This window comes from Centrocercus urophasianus, unplaced genomic scaffold (genome assembly GCF_019232065.1).
Source record: "Centrocercus urophasianus isolate 14NV4802_14NV808 unplaced genomic scaffold, USGS_Curo_1.0 seq_6, whole genome shotgun sequence".
NCBI classification, from domain to species: domain Eukaryota; kingdom Metazoa; phylum Chordata; class Aves; order Galliformes; family Phasianidae; genus Centrocercus; species Centrocercus urophasianus.
The window spans coordinates 21,820-45,640 of NW_024885199.1; the positions used below are offsets into that span (position 1 = coordinate 21,820).

A 23,821-nucleotide genomic window follows, 5' to 3' on the forward strand; every position below is an offset into this window, starting at 1 on the left:
GTTTGGAGGAGGTGAGACCTCAGCAGGGCCGGCCTGGCCTCCCCTCAGCCCCACAAAGCGTGTGGGGAAAGGGGGGGGGGGGGGGATTGGTTTGGCAAAATTTTATTAAAAAATTTTTTTTTTTTTTTTTTTTTTTTTTTTTCTTCCTTAAAAAAAAACAACAAAAAAAAAAAAAAAAAAAATGATAACAAACAAATCCAACAACAACCCCAAACAGTTTCGAGTCTTCCTTTGATTTTAGCAAAGAGAGTTTAAAAAGCACTTAGGAAGCTTGTACTAAAACCAGGCGCTCTCAGAGCAGAGAGTCGTCTGTGCACCCCCCTTCGAGTCCATAGCGAAACTCCTGCAGGTTGGACACGCCGTAGAAGTGGACAAAGGCTGCAGCCACCACGAGCACGTGGAAGATCTGATGCGACTGGAACTGCAGGGAAGCAAGAAAACCCTTTGATCCGGGTGGAAGCGGGCAGAGCAGCGCTGGACAAACAGCTCCTCCACGCTGCTCAGCCACAACCCTGGGACTGCGCTCAGAGCTGCACTGCCTGCCTCCCTGGCTGCGTCACCTGCATGGTGCTGGGAGGCACCACCCGACTGAGACCCCCACCATCAGCTCCTCTCCTCAGGCCCTCAGCTCCCGAGGCACCCCGGCTCCCCTCACCCAACACTCACCCAGATGTCAAACTTGCCCGGGAAGAAGCGCTCAGGAATGCGGGCAGCGTACAGCCCTGCGCCCGTGATGTACATCACAGCCATGAGGAAGAACCAGCCCATCTGCCCGACCGTGGTGGCCTTCACGAACCCCTCGGCGATGGTGAAGTGCATGGTGGGCACCACGCCGCTCAGCCCCAGCCCCAGAAAGACACCTGCAGCAAGAGAGCAGCAAGAGGGAGCACACGTGAGGGGTGCAGCCCTGCTGCTGGAGTCGTTTGTTTGTTGAAGCTGCTTGGAGCTCAGGGGGAAGGTGCTAATTAGCAGCGTAGGAAATTTCAGCTGTCAAATTTAATCACATCAGCAGAGGGCTGACAGCACCACAGCAGGAGAGCAGTGCAGAGGGCTGCAGGTCGTCGTGGCAGCAGGAGGGCAGCCCTGCAGCAGCAGGCAGAGCAAAGCAGCTCTGTCCCTCAGCAGGCGGCTGCCGTCTGTGCCAGCACAGCCACACCAACGCTGTGCAGGTAATGGTGGGGCTGGCGCTCAGCCCTGGTCCCTGCCCCCTTCTTGACACAGCGCTGATGCGGGTGCAGGCACAGAGGCCTGCCCTGCAGCCTCCAGGACAGCAGGGGCACAGCAGCACGAGCTGGAGACCAGGAGGGAACCCATCCCTCTCTGGATGAGCTGCAGCTCCGCACTGCCAAACCACTTCCCAGATAATGAGCCTCTGTGTGGCGCAGCCTCAGGCCTCCCAGCCACTGCTTATAGGGTTATTTCTAAACACCGCCTGCCTGCTCCAAACCTCAGCCTTGCTCGGTGCCAAGAGGAGCTCAGGGCGGCCCTGCTCAGTGCAGGATCCAAATCTGCAGCTCAGCGAGAGGAGGGAGGAGGCCTCCCTGCTCCAGAGCAGCACGGTGCTCCGGGGGAATGCGGGCTGCAGGTGCTGGGAGCTCCTTGCAGTACCTGAGCCCTGCTTTAGCATGGAACCTGCAGCACAGCACCAGGTGCCTCCCCAGCACGGCTCCTCCCTGCGGCAGGGGACTCAGATGAGCACGGAGCGCTCCTACCTGCTCTTGTCTGCCGGTGCTTGGGGGTGGCAAAGCGGTCCCACTGAGCAACAATGATGGCAGAGATGCCCAGGACGCAGACAATGGAGAGGTAGATGAGTCTTGGCTGCGGGGAGCAGTAGAACGAATAGTAGAGCCAGGGGACGAAGCTCCCCATGATCAGCAGTGCAATTCCTGAATAATCCAACCTGCAGCCAGGGTGCAAGGAGAGATACACGCGGGTGAGCCCCAAATCTGCCCCCTCCTGCATCCTATTTGGCACTTGGTGCCATCCCACTGCCTGCACCCAAACAGAATCACCACCACCACCGAGCAGCCACGACCCCACGAGAAAAACTGCATTGGACAACAGATTTGGGTGTCACCAGTGCAATGAGAAACAGGAGAAAGGACATGGGGCTTACAAGGATGCAAAAAGAGCTGGCAGAGCGCAATGAACAGCAGCTTGCTGCATCTGCAGGAGCAGCACGGAGATGCTGTACACTCAAACCACCACGACGAGCGGTGGGCATTAGCCCTGGTGCATATGGATTTGATTGTCCTCCCCTGCAAAGTGCTTTCAATCTATCGATCCAGGAACAATTTCACCACCAAAACGCAGTCGGCTGCATTTCCCACCGCCACAGCAGCCTTGCAGGAACCCTCCCCAGTACACAAGGACATTCCTGCTCAGGGCAGGCAGCACAGTTTGTTCCAGACACAAGTGCCCTTGGGATCTGGTGTTTGTGCATAGGAGATTGGCAGGATTTCCCAGCAAGCAGCACCCAAGTAAATGCCTTTGATAGACTTCTGTGAGCAAGATCTCTTTTGAAAGCCTTGCTGCTGCTCTCCCTGTGCCATAAAGGCTGATGTGAACTTAAAGAGCAACACTGACCTCAGAGACGAGCACTGGCCACTGCCCAGTGTTTCCACATTGCCAGGAATCCTGTTTGTTTTGCTTTTCAATTTGGTTTCAGTTCAAATTGGATCCAACCCAGAGTTTTTCAAAACATCCCAGTAAACTGGAAAACCCACGGCTGCCCAGTGAGACCAGGACCATTCCTCACTGTGCTGCTCCAAGAGGCACTGAGGCCATTCTCCAGGGAGATCCCACAGGGTCCCAGTCCTATAGACCCCATTCCCTGAGGGCCTCAGAGCTGCTGCCAGACGCAAGGTGCTGAGGGATGGCACCCAAACCCTGCTGCTTCTGAGCTGCACACTGCATGAACGCTCCCTTCCCCTAAGAACAAAATCCCAGTGAATGCGAATTGGAGAGGAAGTGCCGTGAGAAGTCAGAACATCCTGACACCACACAACCACCCCGGCGCCGACTCACTTTGAAAAAGTCCGTGAGACCTTCTCTGAGTGACAGTAGACAGTGTGGAAAAGCCAGGAGAAGCTGAGGCACAGCACCGCCCCGAGGAAGAACATCCCGAACACAACCTTCTCCTGGAGAGGAGCCATGAAGTACATGTTGGGCCGCAGCATGGTCAGGATTCCCAAGCAGAGGAACAACACAAAACCTGCAGAAAACACAACAGACGGGCCGTCGGGCAGAGGCACAGCCAGCATCGAGTGATGGATGAACGCCCAGACAGGCAGAGCTCAATGGCAGGGAGGTGAGAAGGGACACGAGAGAGAGAGGCCTGCATGGCTGCTGCAGAATCAGTGCCTCGGGGTCTCTCCCTTACAAGCACGATGCCTCCTTAGTACAGCAAAGAGCCAGGAGAATCCCAGGCACGGCTGTGCCCTGCAAGGCAGAGCCTGCGCGCGCCCTGTGTTTCAACGGAAGGTTTTACAGGACGCTGTTTGGCCCAGGACACATTTCTCCAACCCAGGAGCAGAAACAGCTCGCCCACAGTGCTCAAACGCTGTGCAGTGGGAGCAATCTGGCCACAGCACAGCCAGCTCTTGAAGACCCTGAGCCTCTGAGTCTCCATGCAGGCCAGAACTCTGCAGAATGCTGGCCAAGGCCCTCCTGTGCTCTGAGCCCATCCAATGGGGCCATCAGCTCTTGAAAAGCACGAACACCACCGAGCTCAGGCCTCAGTGCTGCTGCGAGGAGCTGTCCTGTTCTCCCTTCACTCAGAGGCCCAGGAGCTCCCAGCCACCAGCAACTGAGCTGCCCACACGTGCAGAGCCAGAGGGGCACATGATCCTAAAAGGAAGGCGGTGGGCACAGAGAGGAGGTCAAATCAGTCCCTTGGAGCAAACCTGCCCTTCAGAGGCAGCCCCTTGCCTTAACACAGGGGCAGAGCACACCTCAGCCCTACGGAAGCGCTGCGCAGCCCCGCAGCCCCCCGGTCACCTAACAAGTGAGTCCAGATGTTGCCCGTCTCGGTGTGTATTCGGAAGATGCTCTTGAAGCAGGCTCGGAAGGACGGCATCGGAGGCCGGTGCCCGTGCAGGAGGTAATCGTTGTCCTTCAGCCAGTCGGGCAGCACATCGTAGGGGATCACACGCCAGCGCCCTTCCCACACCTGCAACACAGCGACTCGTGTTGGTGGCACCAGCAGTGAGGCAGCCCAAAGGCTTGAATGAATCACCCTGGGAGAACACAGAACAAAACCTGCGGCTCTTGCCTACGGCCAGGGCTGAAAGGCTCTCAAACTCTCCTCTGGGAGAGGAACTTCGGCTTTCGCAACACCGCGTGGAATCCCTTACACCACCCACATCCTGCAGAGCACTTCCACATCCCCTAAGGAGCTGGAGACAATTCAGGGCATTTAACCCTTCAGCACACTGAGCGTCCGCTCCCAGCACTGCAGAATTCCCTTCCATTTTAGTCACACAACAGGAAGCCTGGCTGGCCACAGAGCTGTGCTGGCTCTCGTGCATTTGCCAATCATGGTGACCACGAGCACAAGTGCTGAGCAGAGGCACCCAGCAAACCAGCGGCAGCATTTGAGCTCCCAGGCCCAGACAGCGATGCTGGCGCTGCCCCTGAAGCCCAGCAGGGCTGAGCACAGCCTCCAGCTGCCCCCTGGGATCCCAGGAAGCTCCCACACCTTATACACAAACTCTTCCATCTTCTCCATAGCGTGATGAGCCTGCAGAGGCAGAGTCAGCACACGAACCACCTCCTCCTCTTCCTCACGGGCCACTGGGCATGGCGGGTCTTCAGCCTAGAGGGAGAAACACTGGAGGGAACCAACCCTGCCCACAGCACTGCAACCATTCCAGGCACACAGAGCACCTGGGGTTTCATCCCTTCCCGAGGGGTCGGACAGAACCCACCGGTCACCACCACTTATGCAACTTGCTCCCGCCTCAACCATCTCAGGCAGGCTAATCCCAGACTGATCCTAGTTTAAAGGTGGGATTACCACGAGGGATTTTCATCCTTACAACCAAAGCTGGAAGAGCCCCTGGGCCCAGCCGGGTTGTCCTGGAGCCGGGTGCCCCCGGAGCACATGGCCCGGCCCAGTCCCCCCATCCTTTGCCATTAGCAGCTTTGGGAGCTGAACACACCCTGCAGCGGCAGCACAGCTCAGCTGGCAGCATAAGAACTAAAACACGTTTTTGGGCCAAGCTCTCAGAGCACAGCACCGATCACCGTTCGATTATCAGAGAACCACGGAGTCCTCAAGGCTGGAAGGACCCGCAGCCCCCCCCAGTGCCATATCTCGGCGCTTCCCAACTCCTCCGTGCAGCCGGGCGACGCATCGCCGCTATTCAGGCGCGATTTCTCCTCACGCCCAACCCGCCCCTCCCCGCTCCACCCGCCCCCGGGATAACGGGCAAACTTTTGGTTAACCCCGAAGCACCGGGCCCTCTCCGGACCGACCCCCGGTGCCGGGTCGGGCGCCTTACGCTGGCGGTTCCGGCCGCTCCTTGCTCGCCCTTCTCCTCCAGCAGCGGCCCCAGCTCCGCCAGCTCCAGGTGGGCTCTGTCCCGCCCTGCGGCTGCCAGCCCGTTGCCCTGCGCGGCGGCGGCGGCTTTCCGGGACGCCATGGCGGCGGCGGCGGCGTTCCTGGGGTCCCTCCGCGTCCTTGTGCCGCCGCGCTGGGGAAGGAGGAAGAGCAGAGTCAACGGCACCGGGCTCACGCCGACACCGGAGCTGAGAGCGGCGGAACCGGGCCGGAACCGCGCCCCGTGTCCGCCCCGCAGGCAACGCCGCACTCACCGGCCGCTACATCCCGCGCAGGGCGGCGGCGGCGGCACCGGAAGCGACGCTAAGGGAACGGGCCGCTTCCGGCCTCTAAGCCCCACCCCGACTGGGGCCTCGATGCGCTCGCGCTATGATTGGTCGAATCTGCTGCCCGTCTCTCTCCGCCCCGACACCGCCGCCCTCTGTGATTGGCCGAGCCGCCCAGCTGATGGAAGGCGCTCTAGCGCGGCGGCGCCATCTCGTTAGCCGCGCGCTCGGCTGCCCCTGCAGGCATGGAGGGAACCGGGGGCGGCGATAACCGGGAGCCGCGTGCAGGAGGGGGCGCACCGGGGAGCAGCGGAGGAGAGCAGCGGGCATCCAGAGAGCGAGGTGTGAGCGCTGGTGTCCCTCCTATGGTGGCAGTGCCGCTCCGTTACCGCATCAGCACGGCGTGGAGGGAATCCGCGGACGGGCCTTGTCCGTCTGTCTCTTGTCCCGCTGTCTGTCCATCCCAGCATGGTGGAACTGCTGGCTGCCGCGTGGCCGAGCTCCAAAAGGCGTCGAGGCATTCCCTGCCTTGTGCGGGCAACAATAACTGAAGCCCAGGTTGCCCCTGCCCGGTGGCCGCCGGCTCGTCTTTCCGTCCATCAAGGACAGCTTTAATTACCCCCGGAGTCTCCCCGCTGCCGGATCCGGTTCCCATCAATGATTCATGCCCTGCTGTGGGAAGGGGTTCCTCGGCTGCTCGGCTGAGACCCGGGGGATTTTCCGACCTCTCCGGCATTAAACTGGTGCGGACGGCCCTGGTGGCAGTTGGAGGTGCACAGGGTGCCCTGTGGGGTGAGTGATGGGGTTTGGGAGCACAGTGTAGGAAAGCTTTGGGGGCAGAGGCAGCCTGTAGGTTTTGGGTCTCTGGATGTCACCCACTGCAGCCCAATGGGGGTCAGGGACCCATCGGGCTCTGGGGAAGGGCAGAATCCCTTCCACGTGTGCATCCCAGCTCCCTGTGGCTGCTGCCCCATGGATGGAGCACTTTGTCACACCCCACATCTGATCCAGCAGCACAGGGAGGTGTGCCAGCAGCCAGCTTCCCCTGGCAGTTCTGGTCCCCCCATCCCTTCTGTGGCAGTATTCTGAGGAGCAGCTCGTCCTCCTGGGGCTGACGGGGGCCGAAGCTGAGCTCTCCCCTCTGCAGGGACAAACACAACTGCCTGCAGAGCCCTGAGGTCCCCATGGGTGTCCTGAGCTGCATGAAGTACCTGATGTTCATCTTCAACGTGCTGGTGTTTGTGAGTCCTGCTGGGGATGGAGGGGTGCAGGGCACTGAGCCATGAAGCCCAGCAGTGCTGTCCGTGCAGAGCTGGGATGTGATGCTCAGGGTGGCTCCTGTCCAAGGGAGGGGACCCCAGCATTGTCCCCACGAGGTGCCCTGTGACCCTGCTGTGTCCCACAGGCCGGGGGGATCTGCCTGGTGAGCGTGGGGGTCTGGGTGGCTGTGGACCCGGCTGGTTTCCAGGACATTGTGGCTGCCAAGCCTGTGCTGAGTGTGGGCGCCTACCTGCTGCTGGCTGTGGGCATCGCCCTCTCGCTGCTGGGCTTCCTGGGCTGCTGTGGGGCGCTGCGCCGGAGCCGGCCGCTGCTGCTGGTGGTGAGTGAGGGGAAACTGGGAGACAGGGAGCTGTGGGATGCAGGATGTCCCTAGAGGAACCAGAGTCCCCATCCTGGCACCATCAGCCTCCAACAAACTCCCCAGTCCAGTCTCCACCTTCTGAGACTTGGAATTTAAAGCCTAGAACATTCTGTAAAGCACCAGGTGGACTCTTCTCTTTTCTCTCTCTTTTCTTTCTTTTTTCCCTCTTTCTGTAGGCTCGTCCCACATGGCATTTCTGATCCTTTTCCTGCAGTTTTGAGGGCCAGAAACCCTTTTTTTGAGTGCAGGCACCATGTATCTAGATACATCTTTGCTATAAAGATATCTTTGCCTTCCCCAGCCCCTGTCATGTTCTGCCTTACAGCTGTAAAGATGCTGTGTCTGTCCCCATGCACCACATGCTCATTTCCTGTCCCCCTGTCCCCGTGCATGAGCAGGGAGGGTGGCAGAGGAGGGGAGGAGCAGCAGGAGCAAGCTGCACGTGGGCTGAGGATGATTTCTGACCTTTCTGTCCTGCTGCCTTCCAGTTCTTCGTCCTCGTGAGCCTTGTCTTTGTCACACAGCTCGTCGGGGCTGTGCTCTTCCTGGCACACTGGAAGCAGGTACTGTCCCCTGAAGCTGATGGCTCTGGGTGGGTGAGGTGGCTGTGTGGTGTCCCTGTCCCCATACCTGGTACCTGACCCCAGGTGCTCACAGGTGGCACTGGTCCCACAGATCCGGCCAGAGCTCTTCCTGTTAGAGCTGCGAAGGAATTACTGCGGGGATGAGGGCGCTGAGGTCTTCTCCGTGGCTTGGAATACCCTCATGGTGACAGTGAGTGGCCAGGAGGCCCCTGCTGAGGTGTGGGACACCCATGGGTGCTGCTCAGGGTGACCGTGACCACGGGGGTGGTTCTTAAGGACCACAGGACTCACGCTGGGCTGTTTCCCCGCTGAGCAAAGTCCCTTCATTTCGACAGTGCGTTGATGGTGTTTCCCTTCCATTTCAGTTCTCCTGTTGTGGCGTTTTGGGACCTGAAGATTTTGGGAACGGCTCCCACTTTCAGGAGCTGCACCCTGGGACGCCCTGGCCGCAGGCGTGCTGTGCCCGGGATGGGCTCCTGCAGGCAGGAGAGCTGCTGAGCTGGGAGCAGTGCCAGGAAAGGAACCCTGGCTACATCCATGAGCAGGTAGGGCTACATGGGCAGCTGCTGCCTGGAGCCTGGGGCGCTGCTGCTGCGCTGTGGTTCTGTGCAGAGGTGACTCCCCAGGTCTTGCGCTGCCCCGCCGTGATGCCCCGACTTGTCCCAACCTCCCTGTCCCTCGGTCTGTCTCTGAGCTCCCTGCAGCCCTGTGAAGCACAAGGAATGCCTCCATCGTCTCCCCTCCTGCCCAGGGCTGCTTCCCCACCTTCAGCAAGACCTTGCAGAAGTACATCTCTGTCCCCGGGGTGTGCAGCTTGGCCGTGCTGGGCATCGAGGTACTGAGCAGAGCTGGAGGGGATGAGGCAGGCGGTGGGTCGCCTCATTTGGGTGCTGTTTGCTGGTAGGGGAAGGAATGGTGCTTTGTGTGTTCTGGGACCACGGATGGGTTTGGGCTCCCCCCCCCCAAGGCCTCTCTTTGGTACAACCACCCCCACAGAGCAGATCTGTCTCAGGGGTGCAAAGGCAACCTGCCGCCCTGCGTGGGTGAGGCGGGTGGAAGGACTGAGGGAGCGAGCTCTGTTTTGCTCCTGAAGGCCTGGAGAGGAGAAGCATTGCTCAGCAGTTCCCCCTGCGCAGCACAGGGCAGCCCCTCGCAGGGCACTGGTGCCTGGCTGCACCAGGAGCAGAGCACAGAGGTCCTTCAGCCTCATTCTGCACCAAGGCGCTGCTCTGGCACAGCTGACCTGTTCCCCCCTCCTCCTTCCGTTCCAGATCTTCGCTATGTTCTTCGCCTTTTGCCTTTACTACAACTTTGACTGATGCTGGGAGCAGCTCTCCAGGCCACTGGCAGCGCAGCAGAGATGAGCCAGATTGCCTTGGGAACAGCAGCAGGCAAGGACGCTCTGTTTTCTTGCATATCTCAGCCCAGCTGTGCAGATCAGTCGCCTTGCTGAGTCCTGCGTCTGCCCAGCGCGTGGGTAAGGATGAGGTGGCTCATTTTCCTGGAGCAGGGACAGGGCTCAGGTTCAAATCTTTGCACCCATCTACGCAGACGTGGAGGCCAAGCATCAGATTTGCTCCTGCTGCCAGGCAAACAGCTGTGATAACACAGAGCCCTGCCTCTAAAACCTCCTGAGCTGCTCTACCACCAGGACGTCTGCATCCTCCATCCTCCCCCAGCTCTGTTCCACCACCCCTCGCTGCCCCTCTCCTCTGCATTGCCCCCCTCCACCCCTCTGGGCCCTTTTTCTCCTTTCTCAGCCCTTCCCTCTCTGCTGCTCTTTTTCTCTGTGCAGCTCCTGGAGATGCAGCCCAGCTGTGTTAAATGGTGTTAATGGTTAAATGATCTGCAGATGGAACCTAAGAGCTGGCTCTCTGGAAGCCTTACAAGCCTTTGCTTCAGGATATTTGGAAGAGCCCAAGCAAACTAGAAAAAAAAAAAGTAAATTAAAGCTTTATATTTTATTTATATAATTTCTCAACAAACAAATGAATCAACTCCTAGGAAACAGAAATAATAAAGCCTGCTTCTATTACATATTAAAATATTTACTCATGTAAAGAAAAAAGGACCCAGTGAAAGCAAAGCTGGCAGCCACATCAGGAACAAAAGTCACTCAGGGATCCAGGCGAGGTTTCTTCTCCTTCTTGCTGGCAGTGCTCCCTTTTCTTTTTTGTGTGACAGATTCATTGGTGGTTTTTGTTTCATTCTGGTTTGTTTTCTCCTCCAAAGCCTCCAAAGAAATAAAAAGTAACAGCTGTGAATAATTTAGTTTTATGTAATTAGCACTGCTGAGTTAATTCCCATCTCTGTGTGATTAGAAAGCCTTCCCCCTCCTGGAAAGGATGCTGTGCAAATCAGGTACGGGGTGGAAAGCACTCAGGTAACAGAGACGGCCCAAACGTAATTGATTCTTTGGAACAGGTTTTGATCTGCTTCAATGCAGTTTACTTCCATGCTCCTCATCTGTGAGGTGGATCAGGATGTGGAACAGAGGCAGGAAAATACAAAGGGTGGCAGCAGGAAGGTTGTGCTCCACCAGCAGCTGGGGAGAGCAATCAGCTGCAGAGCTCTCCTGACGTGCAGGAGAAGCTGAGCACGAGGCCCTGCCACAGCAGGTCATGCAGTTTGGGCAGAGCTGAGGCAGAACGAAGGGGATCTCAGGATTCCATCAGTGCTGCTCATCCCACAAACTTCCTGGGAAGCTGCAACCGAGTGCCTCATTGCCTCATTTCCATGGGGGGAGCAATCATTGTTCCCTGCACCACCTCTCCCCCTCCAAGCTGTGGGCACAGAAGGTGAGGAGCACCCACACAGCTGGAAAAGGAAAGCCCATTTCTTACCCTCTTCTGTGGGCTTGCGTATTTCTCAGTCCACTCCTTGGCATTGATCAAGAACAGCTGCTTGTTGTACTTGTACTCTGAGGACTAAACACAATGAGGAAGCCTTGGCCTCATATGGACACTGAGAAGCTCAGGCTGAGCACTGGGGGTTTATAAACTCCCTTCAGAGTCCTGGCTGAAGGACTCCTGGTGCCAGAGCCAAACTGCCATGCACACACCACACAAATCACACCATTCTGCTGCTCGCTTCAGTTTGCTTGAGCAAAGGCACCGCTGCTCCCCACCCCATCCCACAGCTCCCAAAGCCTCAGAGGAGCCCACGTACTACGTCTGCCATGAGGGGGTCATCGGGGTTGGGCTCCGCCATCAGCAGCTGAATGGAGGTCAGCAGCGTGGAGATGTTCAAGGAGGGCCTCCACGCACCCTGCAGGAGGAGGGGGGAGAGAAGCAGTTGAGAGGAAAACCCTGGGGATGCCTGGAGGAAACTCAGGGCTCAGAGCCCCACGGTTTGCTCTCAGCACGCAGGCTGAGGCCTCTCTGGGGGAGCTGACGGAGCCCTGGGCTGTGCCTCAGCTGGGGCGGCCCATTTTCAGAGGGCTGCCTTTCCACCACAATCCTTAAAGCCTTGGAAGCTTATATGGAGCAAAGAAGGTCGTGTTCTAATCTCTAAACAAAGGAGAGGCCACACAAAAACTCTACTGCTGCGCTCCTGCGTAAATAAGTCAGTAGCAAACAGACATTCAATCAGGCTTTTACAAGAAAAAGATAAGGAGCTCATTATCCTCCTCAGGCTCACTTACTGCGCCCAAGCAGCGCTCTCTTACCTTTGGTGGTAACTTAAGAACATCCAGACAAATCCTTCCAGCAGAGTCGATGTTAGGATGGTAGATAGGGGTCAGAAATCGAATCTTCGGGGGCTCAAATGGGTACCTTTAAGGGATCAGCATTGAGAAACAAAACTGTATTTGTACCCCAGTCGTTTTGTCACCCAAGTAATGCCACAAATCCCTCACAGTTACTGAATGACATCCTCTCCCTGTAATCCTGGGATGAAGCAGAGCTTTGCTTCCAGCTGTGCTTGGCCAGCACTTCCCTGCTTCTCCCACAGAGAAGCAAACACAGCAGGAAGCTTTGCACTCAGAACAAGCTGCTCTCCAGGGAGCTTTGGGACAACCGGTGCAGAAATCTTGTTACAGCACCTGCAGGTCATTCACCACACATCTCAGGATGCCCAGCAAGGAGTGCACCGTTCAGCCAGCAGGAATAACAACTACATGGCATAAGTGAAGGCTCTCACCTGAAGATAACCACATTCTGCACGGGGAGGCTGAAGGAAAGGCCTCATATCAAATGTATTGACTTACCATGGAGAGGAACACCACAGCAGCAGGACATCATCGCTCGCTTACCTTTCAGGAACAACGATCTCCAGGTCGAATATCCCTTTCTCATAGGGTGTCTCTACAGCTCCTATAATTTCTTTAAAAACAAAACAATACTGGAGCATAAATACGTTCAAAATCACAGGCATTCATCCAACCATCCCCCTGCACACCCACAGCTCTGTAACAAACAACCCTCAGAGTTGGAGAGGACCTCTGAGGTCCCCGCACCCAACCCACCAATCCTCACTGCCAAACCCCCGGCGCCGAAACCCCCGGGGCCCTAGCCCCCCCCCCGGCTCTCCCCCCACCTACGTGCCCGCAGTTCATCCAGCCGCGTTCCGCTCTGCCAGCAGCTGACGCCGGGCGGCGGCTCCGCGCTCAGCATTGCGAGCTCCCTGCTCAGCCGCGATGCTCTCTGCATTGTGGCTCTTCTTCAGCCGCCCTTAAGGAACGCGGAGGAAGGTTTGGGTTGGGAGAAGCTTTAAGGACCACCTCGTTCCGACCCCCAGCTGTGGGGCAATCGGTGACGCGCTGTCACACCATGCCCAGCTCCCACCCCCCCAATGGGGCAGGGCCCCCTCACCCCACTCACCCTGCATTGGGGTCCTTTGGCTTCACCCTTCCCCCCGTCCCCCCCAGGCCGACCTCAATGGCCGACCCCCCCATAACTGCTGCCCATGTAACCCCACGCGCGCCCCAACGCCTCCCGCCCCCCACTAAACCCAGTGACCCCCATCAAACGAGGGCCGCCCCCTCCCAGCCGATCGCCCCCCACTCACCCTCCCCAGGACCCTTCGCGCCCGCCGCCCCGCTCACCACAGCGCTCACCGCGAGGGGCGGGACTTCCGCTGTAGCCTAGCAACGGGAGGAGACGCTGACGATTAGCTCCTCCCTCTACCGTAGACACGAGCGCTGATTGGGCGCCGCCTAGCTCCTCCTCCTCAGCGGCGGCATTTCGAATCCGAAAGGGGAGGCGCGCGACTATTGGCGGAGATCTGCTGGCGGGAAATAAGCCACGCCCCCGCGAGGAGGGAAAAATCGCGCAATGGGGGCCTGGCTTACAGAGACCACGCCCACAGCGCGGGGCTCCGGGTCGGGTCGGGTCGGGTCGGGTCGGGTCGGGTCGGGTCGGGTCGGGTCGGCAGGGGTTGTGCCGTGTCCCGATGTCCCACCTCGCTCCCCGCCTCCATGGGAGCTCCGCAGGGCGGGCACAGCCCTGCCGGCCCCCGGTGCCCCCCCGCTGTGCGTTGCATAAGCGGCCCCGTGACCTAAAGTCGAATAGCGCTGCGTGTCGCCCCAGGGCCAGGCGGGGAAACTGGGGCAGCGGGGCCCGAGGAGGACGAAGACGAGGAGGAGGGAGGTGACCACCGCGGCTCCGAGCGGGGAGGTAACGCGGGGCCCCGGGGGCGGTGTTGTGTCACTCCCGAGGTGTCCTTTTGGTGACGGTTCCGCTGCACAGCTCCGAGGTGCGGGCGCAGGGCTGTGTGCGTGCAGCGCTGTGCCGTTGCGCTGTTGTCACGCTCTCAGTGCAGAGGGAGCAGCGGGGAGGAGCGCTGTGCGTTGGCTCCGTGGGGTGACGACAGCCCCAGGTCCTCAGACCCAAACTTTCGCATCTCTCTGTCTGGGTACCCGTACAAATAACGCAAAGAAATGAAGCTTTGTAGCTGAGAAGTTGCTCCATCAACACGTGCGATTGTGCTTCTTGAATTGCCATGAAAACAAACAGGAGGCATTACTTTTGGAGCAGCCAACTTGTGAAATGTAGAAACGTGATTCCATGGGGGACCTCGAGCACAGTGCAGGGACCTGACCTGGCTTTGAGCAGAGGAGCACCTTGAAAAAAGGCACCTCGTTAATTAGCGTTAATTACCGTTCAGCCCAGTCTGCAACAGGGCAGAGCTCAAGGGACAGCAACGCCCATCAGCCGACTCTGATGATAACTTGACTCATCAGAACTTGGTGATTTTTAATTAGCAAACTCAGGCTTGTGTCGTATCACAAAAAGGGATGGCTGAACGCATTGAGGCGTGGAGGGCACCCATGGGTTGTGATGTTCATCCCTACATAAAGCTCCTGGAAAGGAGAACACAACCAGCAATGTGTCTTTAACTCTTGGTGATCCCTGTGGGTCCCTTCCAGCTCGGGGTATTCTATAGTAATTAGCGATGTGTGTTTGATTGGTGCTTTTGCTCTTCTGGCCATGAGAGGGCAATATCTGTGCAATAATCACTGCACAAACGCATGGATTTCCAAACCATCCCACCATACTGGCTGCCCACGTTCCTTGAGCCCCTCCAGGGATGGTGATCCCACCGGGCAGCCCATGCCAGTGCCTGACTGCTCTTTCAGAGAAGGAATTTCTCCTAATATCTGATCCAAACCTGAAGATGGGGCCGTGGTGCTCAGAGCAGCCCTTGCAGACTCCCTGCTCTGCACGCTACACGTGAATCCGTGCCCCACGTGCCAGCTGGGTGCTCCCCATTCATTGGTGCTTTGCTTTTCCTGTTCTTCCGTGGCGTGCAGTCGGTGCTGGGCTCCTTCCTGGTGCTCTCCGTGAGCTCCTCAGTGCCTGTGAGTTTGTGGGTTTGGGTCTGTGGGGCGCTCAGTGGGCTGTGTTATAGCTGGGGCTGCGCTGGGTGCTTTTCGGCGATGCCAAGGTGTGCTTTTGGGCACGGTGTGAGGTTGGCAGAGCTGCGTCAGCACTGCGGCCATTTAGGAGGGTGTAGGAAGGGAGGTTTGCTGGGAGGAGCTGAAGCAGGTTAGAGATAATTGCTTCATCCTGTGCTCATCCGCTGTCTCCTGATTCTTTGGGTGGGTGCTTGGAACAAGAAGCAGGTTGGCACAAACCCAGGGGGAGGCAGGGCTCCTTGCTGCTGCTCGCTGCTGCTCCCTGAGTGCATCCCTGTGAGCTGCCCTGAGCTCCCCCAGCTCCAGCCCTCAGGTCAGCTGCAATGCTTCAAAGGGTAACGATGGATGAGAGGTGACGGCCTCGTGTTGTTCCAGAGGAGGATCAGGTTGGGTTTTGAGAGCCATTTCTTCTCCAAAAGGGCAGCGATGTGTTGGCACAGACTGCCCAGGGAACGGTGGGCTCATTGTCCCTGGCGGGGTTCAGAGCTGTGGCACTGAGGGATGTTTCTATGGGCACAGTGGGCTGGGGTTGGGCTTGGGGAGATGAGAAGTTCCATCCTTAATGATTCTGTCAATCTGTAAGTGTGGGGAGAACCCTGTGAGCATGGGACTCAGCTGCTGAGCAGTGGGACCTGCTGTGTACACAGGACTTTGGTCCTATCTCTCCCATGAGAGCTTATGAAAAAACAGAAAAGATTGCTGCAAACAGAGCTGAGCAGTGTTAGGAGCTCTGTTTCTGGCCATCACTTGCCCTCATTCCTTCATGGGGATGCTGCACTCTCCAAGCAAATGTAGAATTGTGGAATGGCCGAGGTTGGAAGGGGCAGATCTCAGAATCAGAGCCACGGGGGTTGGAAGGGACCTCTGGGGGTTTGCTGCCCAACCGTCCACGATGACCACTGGTGCAATGAAGTCTTTCCAGAGCCTTCTCTTCTCCCTTCCCACAGCTGTGGGCAGGATGCAGCACCGCACCATCCACCTCTTCCGGAAGGGCCTCCGGCTGCACGACAACCCAGCTCTGCTGGCTGCACTGCAGTCCTCCGAGGTCGTCTACCCCGTCTACATCCTGGACAGAGCCTTCATGACGTCCGCCATGCACATAGGAGCCCTGCGGTGGCATTTCCTGCTGCAATCCCTGGAGGATTTGAGGAGCAGTTTGTGCCAGCTGGGTTCCTGCTTGCTGGTCATTCAAGGAGAGTACAAGTCTGTAGTCAGAGATCATGTCCAGAAGTGGAACATCACGCAGGTGACTCTGGATGCGGAGATGGAGCCCTTTTACAAGGAGATGGAGGCCAACATTCGGGCTCTGGGAGAAGAGCTGGGCTTCGAGGTGCTCTCACTGATGGGCCACAGCCTCTACGACACCCAACGGTACGTGGCTGCCCTACAGACCAGCAAGGCATCTCCAAAAGGTTTGTTTTACATTTAGCAAACATCATGGAGGAAAGGCTGAGGATCTCAGTTCTTCTGATGAGTTCCTTTTGAGAAGGTGGGGCTCTCTGAGGTAGTGGCACTGGCTGCTGGAGAATTCCGAGTTGGCAGAAGAAGCTTCAGCGGTTGCACAGGATGTTGGTTCTAATTGGAGCCTGAGGAATTTGTTATTTTTTCCCCTGTGGGCAGTTTAATTCACTTTAAGCCCTTCCACTGACTACTCTCAAACAGCAGGAGAAATTCACTAGCGCATGGGAATGGTCTGATGGTTGGATGAGATGAGGGTCTTCTCCAACCTTGATGATTCTATGGTCCTACATTCAAAAGAACTTCTGTACGCATCCTTCTGTCTGCCTTTTGGGATCTATCTGATCAACTTTCACTGGTGTGTGGGTCACTGTGGGTCCACGCAGTTATTCACAGCTGAAAGCCCGCAGATAATGAAGTTAATAATGATAGGGAGGTATTCATTAAAACAGCCTTAACCCCTCACCCTGAAAAGCCCTTAATTGGTGTGAACACAAGGATGGATGTGGTGTTCCATCTTGAATTCAAACCATCTGTTCCCACTGGTTGTTGCTCCACAGGCTGGGGCTGTTACTGTGCTGTCACCTCCCCACGCATCCACACACAGCTCCAGTTTCCCTCTTGATCCATGTTACCACGAGCACTGATTTTATTTTACGCGTAGGATTTTGGAGCTGAATGGTGGGACTCCCCCGCTGACGTACAAGAGGTTCCTTCACATCCTGTCCCTGCTCGGGGACCCGGAGATGCCAGTCCGAAATCTCACAGCTGAGGACTTCCAGTAAGTGAGACCCAACAGGGGACCTGCAGGGCCTTCCTCTGCCCAAACGAGTGGCGTCAAATGATGACAGTGACTTTCAGTCATGACGTTGCGTTGCTTTTTGGCGTGGAGGGTTATTGATGTGATCCTGCTGTCCAGAGAGGAGAGCAGGTGGGGGTGGCACAGTCTGAAGGCTTTTGTAGGGTGCATTGAAACAAACTTTTTGTGCATGTGAAGGTTGAGCAGAGGAGAGGCCAAGGAATTCCAGGTCTCTTTCACCACATCCTGGTGCTCTCCAACCTTGGATTCTGGCTCTGATGGGCTCCTTCTCCCCCACGGAAGATTCAGCTTGGGGTTTCTGGCTGTGCTTTGGTTCCCCTGTGCCACAACAGAGGAGGTCTGGGTGTGTGAATGGGGTCTGGCAAACTCTCTTGGCTCTGGTTCCCTCTCTTTCACATTAGGAGGTGCAGCCCCCCTGAGCTGGGCCTGGCTGAGTGCTACAGGGTCCCTCTGCCCACGGATCTGAAGATTCCCCCCGAGAGCATCTCCCCATGGAGAGGAGGGGAGAGCGAAGGGCTGCAGCGCCTGGAGCAGCACCTGGCAGACCAGGTCTGTCCTGATGGTTGTGCGGGTGGGCTGAGGTTGGTGCCATCCAATGGCGCGTGGTTGGGGCTGGACTGCGAGAAACCAGTTGGCTGTGGCCTCCAGTTCTTGCTGAGGATTTGCCCTCTAAGCAGCTCCACCTCGGGATTTTGTTGTTCTTGATGGGAGGATTGTGGTCGGAGTATTTTCCATGGGTGTGTTGCATGCGCATGAGCCAAGAGCCAAGAGCCCATCCCTGTCCATTGGCTGAACATTTCTCACTTTGCTCCGCCTGAACCTTGATTTCTGTTCTCATTTCAGGGCTGGGTGGCCAGTTTCACCAAGCCGAAAACAGTCCCAAATTCACTGCTTCCAAGCACCACCGGCCTGAGCCCCTATTTCAGCATGGGCTGCCTGTCAGTCCGCAGCTTCTTTCATAGGCTGTCAAACATTTATGCTCAGGTAAGGGGAAAATCGGCCATAGTCAAGCAAGGCTAATGCTTCTGAGGCTGGGGTTTAACCTTCTTGGCAGAGAGATGATGCAAATAATGCAACTTTGGCACAGTCTTACGAATCCAGACTATGCTGATCAGTGTATGTCTAGTATCAAAAATCCTTATGCGATACCTTTTTGGAAGGTAGATTGGGAAAGCTCAAGGCTAAACAAGATCTAACAGAATTCAGCTTTGGTGCAAGAAGCATTGCTTCAGGTCTTTGGCTTTCATGGGAAACCACCGTGGAGGCAGCAGTGTGGTTAAGATTAACGTTTCTTTTGTGGGCATCACAAAATGAGTGAAGCTGCACGGAATGAGCAAACAGAAGCGTCGATCTCTGTGTCTTTGCAGGCCAAGCACCACTCCCTGCCCCCCGTGTCGCTCCAAGGGCAGCTGCTGTGGAGGGAGTTCTTCTACACGGTGGCATCAGCAACACCAAACTTCACCAAAATGGCCGGGAATCCCATCTGCCTCCAGATCCGTTGGTATGAGGATGCTGAGAGGCTCCACAGATGGAAAACGGTAACGAGGTGCATTTCCACGATGGCTGCGTTTTGGTTCGGACCACGCAGGAGGGCTGACGTTGATTTCTGCCTCAGGCTCAGACGGGCTTCCCATGGATTGATGCAATCATGACCCAGCTGAGGCAGGAGGGCTGGATCCACCACCTTGCCCGGCACGCTGCCGCCTGCTTCCTGACCCGCGGGGACCTTTGGATCAGCTGGGAGGAGGGCATGAAGGTTCACTTCTGGTTTTGGGTTTTCTCTTTTTGTTTGGTGATTTTTTTTTTTTTTTTCCCTTCTGGCTGGTCTTGAGAAAGCCCTGCACACCGTGAGCACCGTCATGGTGCTGTGAAGTGGGGAAGGTGGGGATGTGTTGGTGGTAGGACTTGGCAGTCTTAGTGGTCTTTTCCAACCTTAATGATTCTATGACTCTACCAGTGCTTTATTACTGAGCCTTGCTAAAAATCTCATGGTTTATAAAAATCTCACAGTCTTTTTCTTGAGTCTGGGCCGTGCTGTACAGGGTGCAGTGGTGAGAAGCCATTCCCATCCCCAAGGTCTGATTTTGGCTGATGGTGATAATATTGGAGACCAGCTCGGTCTGCAGCACTCTTCAAAGTCAGACCTTTGGGCTTTGGGTTTCTCTGACACCAGGTCCTGCTTGAGCTTCCTTCCATGTGTGCAGAGTATCCTGATCACAGCGCAAGCTTCAACCTCCATCTACCAGCCTCTATTTGTTGGTTGTTTTGTTGTTGGTTGGGTGGTTGTTTTGTTGTTGATTGGTTAGTGATGATTTTTGTTGGTTGGGTTGTTGGTTGGTTAGTGGTGGTTGATTGTTTGGCTGGTTGTTGGTTGATTGATTAGTGGTTGTTGATCCGTTGTTGGTTGGTTGGTGGCGGATGTTGGGCGGTTGTGTTTTTACCACATAGGCAGCCATTTCAGAGGTGTTTTTTCTCTTCCTGTCCCCAAAATGCAGGTTTTTGAAGAGCTGCTTTTAGATGCTGACTACAGCATCAATGCAGGGAACTGGATGTGGCTGTCAGCCAGTGCCTTCTTCCACCACTACACACGGATCTTCTGCTCGGTCCGTTTTGGGAGGCGCACAGACCCAGAGGGGCAGTACATCAGGTAGGGCCACACACAGCATGGTGCTTTCTGCTCAGTGCTGCTTCCCTGCTCCTCTGACAGCAGGAGCTGGGTAACTCAATCTGCATGAAACACAATCCCTGTGGTTTACTTAGCATGGAAGGAAACCCCAAAGGCTGTGCTTATGGAGGTGATGACTGAGCATGGAACTGCATTGGCTGTGAGTGCCTGCAGACTCCAGTAGTGTCCAATTGCTGGGAGAACACGAGTGTGCTCCACTCCATGCTGTCAATGTGGAAGTTTATGAGCTCCTTAAGGAGCCCATCTCTCCCAGATGTGGACTGAGCCTTATTAACACATCACTGATTACCTGGAGTCCATCCGTCCCAGGAATGCACACCTGGCTTTGCTGACATTTTCCTCAGCGATCTTTGAAAGAGTCTAAAAGTGGGTTCTGTCCTAAGTTGTACTTGCAGTGAGAAAGTCTACAGTGAAAATAGTTTGGATGAAGTCAAAGCTGAAGTAATGCTTAAATCAATCCTGTTATTTGTTTATGTGATGTTAACTGGTGGAGGATTCAGAACAGAAAAAGATCTTTTGCATAAAATGAATCAGAACTCTCATGGATTGCAGTATCAGCAAAACCACCAAGAATGAATGTGGTGTAGGTTGGATTACATTTAAGTGTATTTGTCTGCAGGACTGTAATAAAAACATTTTATTCTTCTTGTGTTGTAGGAAGTACTTGCCTATTCTAAAGAACTTTCCCTCTAAGTACATCTACGAGCCCTGGACGGCCTCTGAAGAGGAGCAGAAGCAAGCAGGATGTATCATAGGTAGCTCAGATACTGTGCTCAGGATTTTGCTGCTGATAATTGTAAGAAAATAATCACAGGTGTGACATGGAAGTGCCACACTTCCACCATGAGTCGTGCGTTTATCTTTTGTCAATGGATTCACCCAGCCCACTCTTTGTAAATGCAACAGCCTGGTTTGATGGCAGTGGTTGCGATTCTTAGTGAGTCCCCAATGTGCTCATCACAGATCTTTGGTGAAGTTTTACTCTTCCCGCATTTCATCCTTGAAAACAGTTGGTGACAAATGTAGATATTACCAAAAAGTGATGACATGGATGAGGCACGATTGTGGAGCGAGGGGCGTTTTTCTCAGGTAAAAGGGGTCTTGTAAAAGTCCCATAAAGAGGCATGGCCAATTTTTTGAGTTGAAAAGCTGATTGCAACGCTGTGCATTCAATCTGAACATCTGCAGGCAGTGCATTTACGACTGAAAATGGAGTCATAAATGTACCAAAAAATTGATTTTTTTTTTTTTTTTTTTTCCAACAAAAATCAAAATAATTTAAAAAATTTCTTTATCGAAACATCAAACAAGGCTGCATCGAGAAGTTTAGCTGTGTCCTTTAATGGCACCAAAGATCCATTTATCCAGTGGCATCGTGTTTGTTATCAGTGCCTCTCACAGAAATGGCAAGCTGGGTCATTTCTGTAGCATCAGCACTTTCTTATATTGCCAAAGCAAATAACTTGGAATTAGCAGCTTTACGCTCCAAATTTCTTTCGATTTTTACATTTCTTCTCTTCATTTGTCCACAGTCTGCTGAAAATGATTTTAGAAAAATCTGTTCTTTTTGCTTGTTTGTTTTAAACTGGGACAAATTATATCCTCCATGCCTTCCATACACCGCTCCATAAAGAATTCGCTTTGCTGTAAACCCAGTGAGACGTCCTTGCTTATTACTGCCAAGTCTCTGTCGTACCAGGTCAGGATTACCCCTTCCCAATGGTGGACCACAAGGAGGCCAGCGATCACAACCTGCAGCTGATGAAGCAGGTCCGAGAGGAGCAGTACAGAACAGCCCAGCTCACCAGAGGTGAGGTCCCCAAGTCCAACCCTACCCCTACTGCCCACATCCCTCAGTGCTGCATCTCCGTGGTTCTGAACTCCTCCAGGGATGGGAACCCCACCTCTCCCTGGCTCATATGGAGTTCGTTATTCCAACCCTGTGCCCACTGATGTATCCAGAGGTTGCACATTGATACCCACCAACCCTGCGGGATGGTGTTGCAGGGAAGGACCCTGTTGCCTGTACATAGGTTTTCTGGCATGCTTGGTAGCTTTACCTGCTGCTGTCAGGGGTAGCTGTTGCTGCACTGAGGTCTGAAAGGCTGCAAACTTTTGTTCTTCCTCCCTTCTTGCCACAGATGATGCAGATGACCCAATGGAAATGAAGCTGAAGCGGGACCGCTCTGAGGAAAACTTAACAAAGACAAAAGCAGCCAGGATGACAGAACAAACCTAGATCCATCGGGGTTTAACCCTCTGGGAACTGAGAAATGGCAGAAGGGAGAGCAGAGGCCATCTGAGCCAGGAGGAGCTGCACTCCATGCTTTGCCCCCTGTGTGAACCAACCACCAGCAAAAGCTTTGTACCTTCCATGCATTTGTTACTGCAGTTATTTTGAATGAATTTGTCTGTCTGTTGGTGGCTTAGTAGTCATTTATTGCAGCTATAGGTAATGGACGTGTTTCTCTGTTGCTATTATTCAAATCCACTCAACGTTCATGCATCTTTATAAATAGTTTTGATGATAAATGCCACTCTTTCCAACATGACAAATACATGTCAGTTTAAGAATAAATTGATATTATTGTTTTCACACATTAGTGTTAAAAGCAGGATTTGCCTTAGACAGGCAAATTTTAAGGGCATTGTTATATAGTTTCTCAGTGGGTAAGGGCTGATGTCCTTCTAGAACTGTAGGATAGGTATTTTATTCCTCTCATGTATCACATGTAAAAATTCCCCCTTCCGTTGAAATGGCTCCTTCTGAAGTGTCACAAGGCTGAATAGCCTGTTTTCTTTGTTATGGTTGGGGTTCTGTTATGGTTGTGGGTTTTCATCACCGTGGGTACTACTTTCGTTTATAAAAGAAATAAAAATAGTTTCTGACATGAAAAAATGTAAGGTCTGTAGATTAATCTGTTGTCACAATTGGTGTCCATCTGCCCTCTTTGGAAAGAAGACAACTATTGCATCAATCCCATACACCCAGACTTCTTCACTCTGAAGGCATCTGTTGACCAGTGCAGAAGCAGCCTATGAGCCACATGAACTGGGGGTGTGTTTTTATTTTTATTTTTTTACAGTAAATACAAAAGCTGTGAGGACCATCAGAAAGATCTGAGAATGAGCCGTGTCCTCCTGCTGTGCTAAGCCTGAACTGAGCTGCTGGCTGTGCTGGTGCTTCTCAGCATGCTCCTCTTCAGCACACAGAGGGGTTGCCAGGATGACCTGAATGAAAGGCTGAGCCCTGGATGAGGGCAATGCAGAGCTGGGTATTGCATCGTGTTTTTAAGGCACACTCATCTCCTTCATGTTCTAAAGAGGACAGCTTTTGCTGTTTCAGTGTCACGTCTAGCATTGCTGTGCAAGCAAAGACTTTGGGTGCTTGCTGGTCATAGGTGTGCATGAGGATGGAGTGGCATTGTTTCCTAGGAGGAGAGACTGCAGGTGTGGAGGTTCAAAGAATCTTTGGGACACCTTCTGTTGAAAAGCAGCTGCACGGTTTGGTCTTTGGTTGGAAGAACTGAGATTTGTGTCTGCAAATAAGCTATGTAAGAGAAACACTTGAGCAGGAAACTGCAAGAACAGCAGAGCTGCTCTCACGGGTGAGAGCAACCTGCCAACACAGGTGGAAGAACGGAGCTCCACTGAGCTGCTCCTCCCAGCACAGCGAGGAGCCCCTCGTGTGCTCTGCATTTCATGTCGCTGTGACAATCTGCAGTCAGGCAAAGCAAAATGTCACCGAGTTACTCTCCAGTCAAGTTCTCCTCTCGTGACAGACAGAGGCGCCGCGAATCTTGGAGGCTGCACGAATGGATTCAGCGCGAGGTTCTGCCGCTCGCTCTGTGCGGGGAGCGGAGCGGCGCTGTGCGCCCCGGGTCCGGCAGGGGGCGCTGCGATGGCGCCATGTGGCCACGAGGGGGCGCCAGGAGCGACTCCTTCA

The 23,821-nt window shown here is 54.8% G+C and overlaps 4 protein-coding genes across 7 annotated transcripts; 2 read left to right on the plus strand and 2 right to left on the minus strand.

Moving 5' to 3' along the window:
• Window positions 1-212: 212 nt before the first annotated feature.
• On the minus strand, window positions 213-5,660 carry ADIPOR1 (adiponectin receptor 1). Its single transcript, XM_042836423.1, has 7 exons — window positions 5,505-5,660; window positions 4,700-4,816; window positions 4,000-4,171; window positions 3,028-3,214; window positions 1,713-1,900; window positions 667-860; window positions 213-421 (listed from the first exon to the last, which is right to left on the minus strand). Exons 1-7 carry the CDS (start codon window positions 5,643-5,645, stop codon window positions 293-295), a joined length of 1,128 nt encoding a protein of 375 aa, XP_042692357.1. The 5' UTR covers window positions 5,646-5,660; the 3' UTR covers window positions 213-292.
• Window positions 5,661-6,148: 488 nt separating this feature from the next.
• Window positions 6,149-9,458, plus strand: LOC122169891 (tetraspanin-18-like). Its single transcript, XM_042836395.1, has 8 exons — window positions 6,149-6,621; window positions 6,977-7,070; window positions 7,235-7,429; window positions 7,960-8,034; window positions 8,147-8,245; window positions 8,421-8,600; window positions 8,807-8,890; window positions 9,327-9,458. The coding sequence occupies exons 2-8, from the start codon at window positions 7,014-7,016 to the stop codon at window positions 9,372-9,374; spliced, it is 738 nt and encodes a 245-aa protein (XP_042692329.1). The 5' UTR covers window positions 6,149-6,621; window positions 6,977-7,013; the 3' UTR covers window positions 9,375-9,458.
• A 556-nt stretch (window positions 9,459-10,014) lies between these two features.
• On the minus strand, window positions 10,015-13,124 carry UBE2T (ubiquitin conjugating enzyme E2 T). 3 transcript variants are annotated; one of them, XM_042836394.1, is made up of 7 exons: window positions 13,063-13,124; window positions 12,596-12,725; window positions 12,308-12,368; window positions 11,723-11,828; window positions 11,224-11,322; window positions 10,899-10,982; window positions 10,015-10,288 (listed from the first exon to the last, which is right to left on the minus strand). In XM_042836394.1, exons 2-7 carry the CDS (start codon window positions 12,702-12,704, stop codon window positions 10,172-10,174), a joined length of 576 nt encoding a protein of 191 aa, XP_042692328.1. In that variant the 5' UTR covers window positions 12,705-12,725; window positions 13,063-13,124; the 3' UTR covers window positions 10,015-10,171. The 3 variants fall into 3 exon arrangements, with proteins under 3 accessions (XP_042692328.1, XP_042692326.1, XP_042692327.1); XM_042836392.1 differs by having other exon boundaries at window positions 12,308-12,377; XM_042836393.1 differs by having other exon boundaries at window positions 12,308-12,377; window positions 13,100-13,123.
• Window positions 13,125-13,556: 432 nt separating this feature from the next.
• LOC122169903 (cryptochrome-1-like) lies at window positions 13,557-22,774 on the plus strand. Of its 2 annotated transcripts, none has more exons than XM_042836415.1 (11): window positions 13,557-13,670; window positions 15,859-16,282; window positions 17,034-17,150; window positions 17,591-17,738; window positions 18,033-18,173; window positions 18,557-18,727; window positions 18,805-18,945; window positions 19,685-19,836; window positions 20,533-20,630; window positions 21,575-21,685; window positions 22,017-22,774. In XM_042836415.1, the coding sequence occupies exons 2-11, from the start codon at window positions 15,870-15,872 to the stop codon at window positions 22,112-22,114; spliced, it is 1,590 nt and encodes a 529-aa protein (XP_042692349.1). In that variant the 5' UTR covers window positions 13,557-13,670; window positions 15,859-15,869; the 3' UTR covers window positions 22,115-22,774. The 2 variants fall into 2 exon arrangements, with proteins under 2 accessions (XP_042692349.1, XP_042692350.1); XM_042836416.1 differs by lacking the exon at window positions 13,557-13,670 and adding an exon at window positions 13,834-14,854.
• The last annotated feature ends 1,047 nt before the right edge of the window (window positions 22,775-23,821 follow it).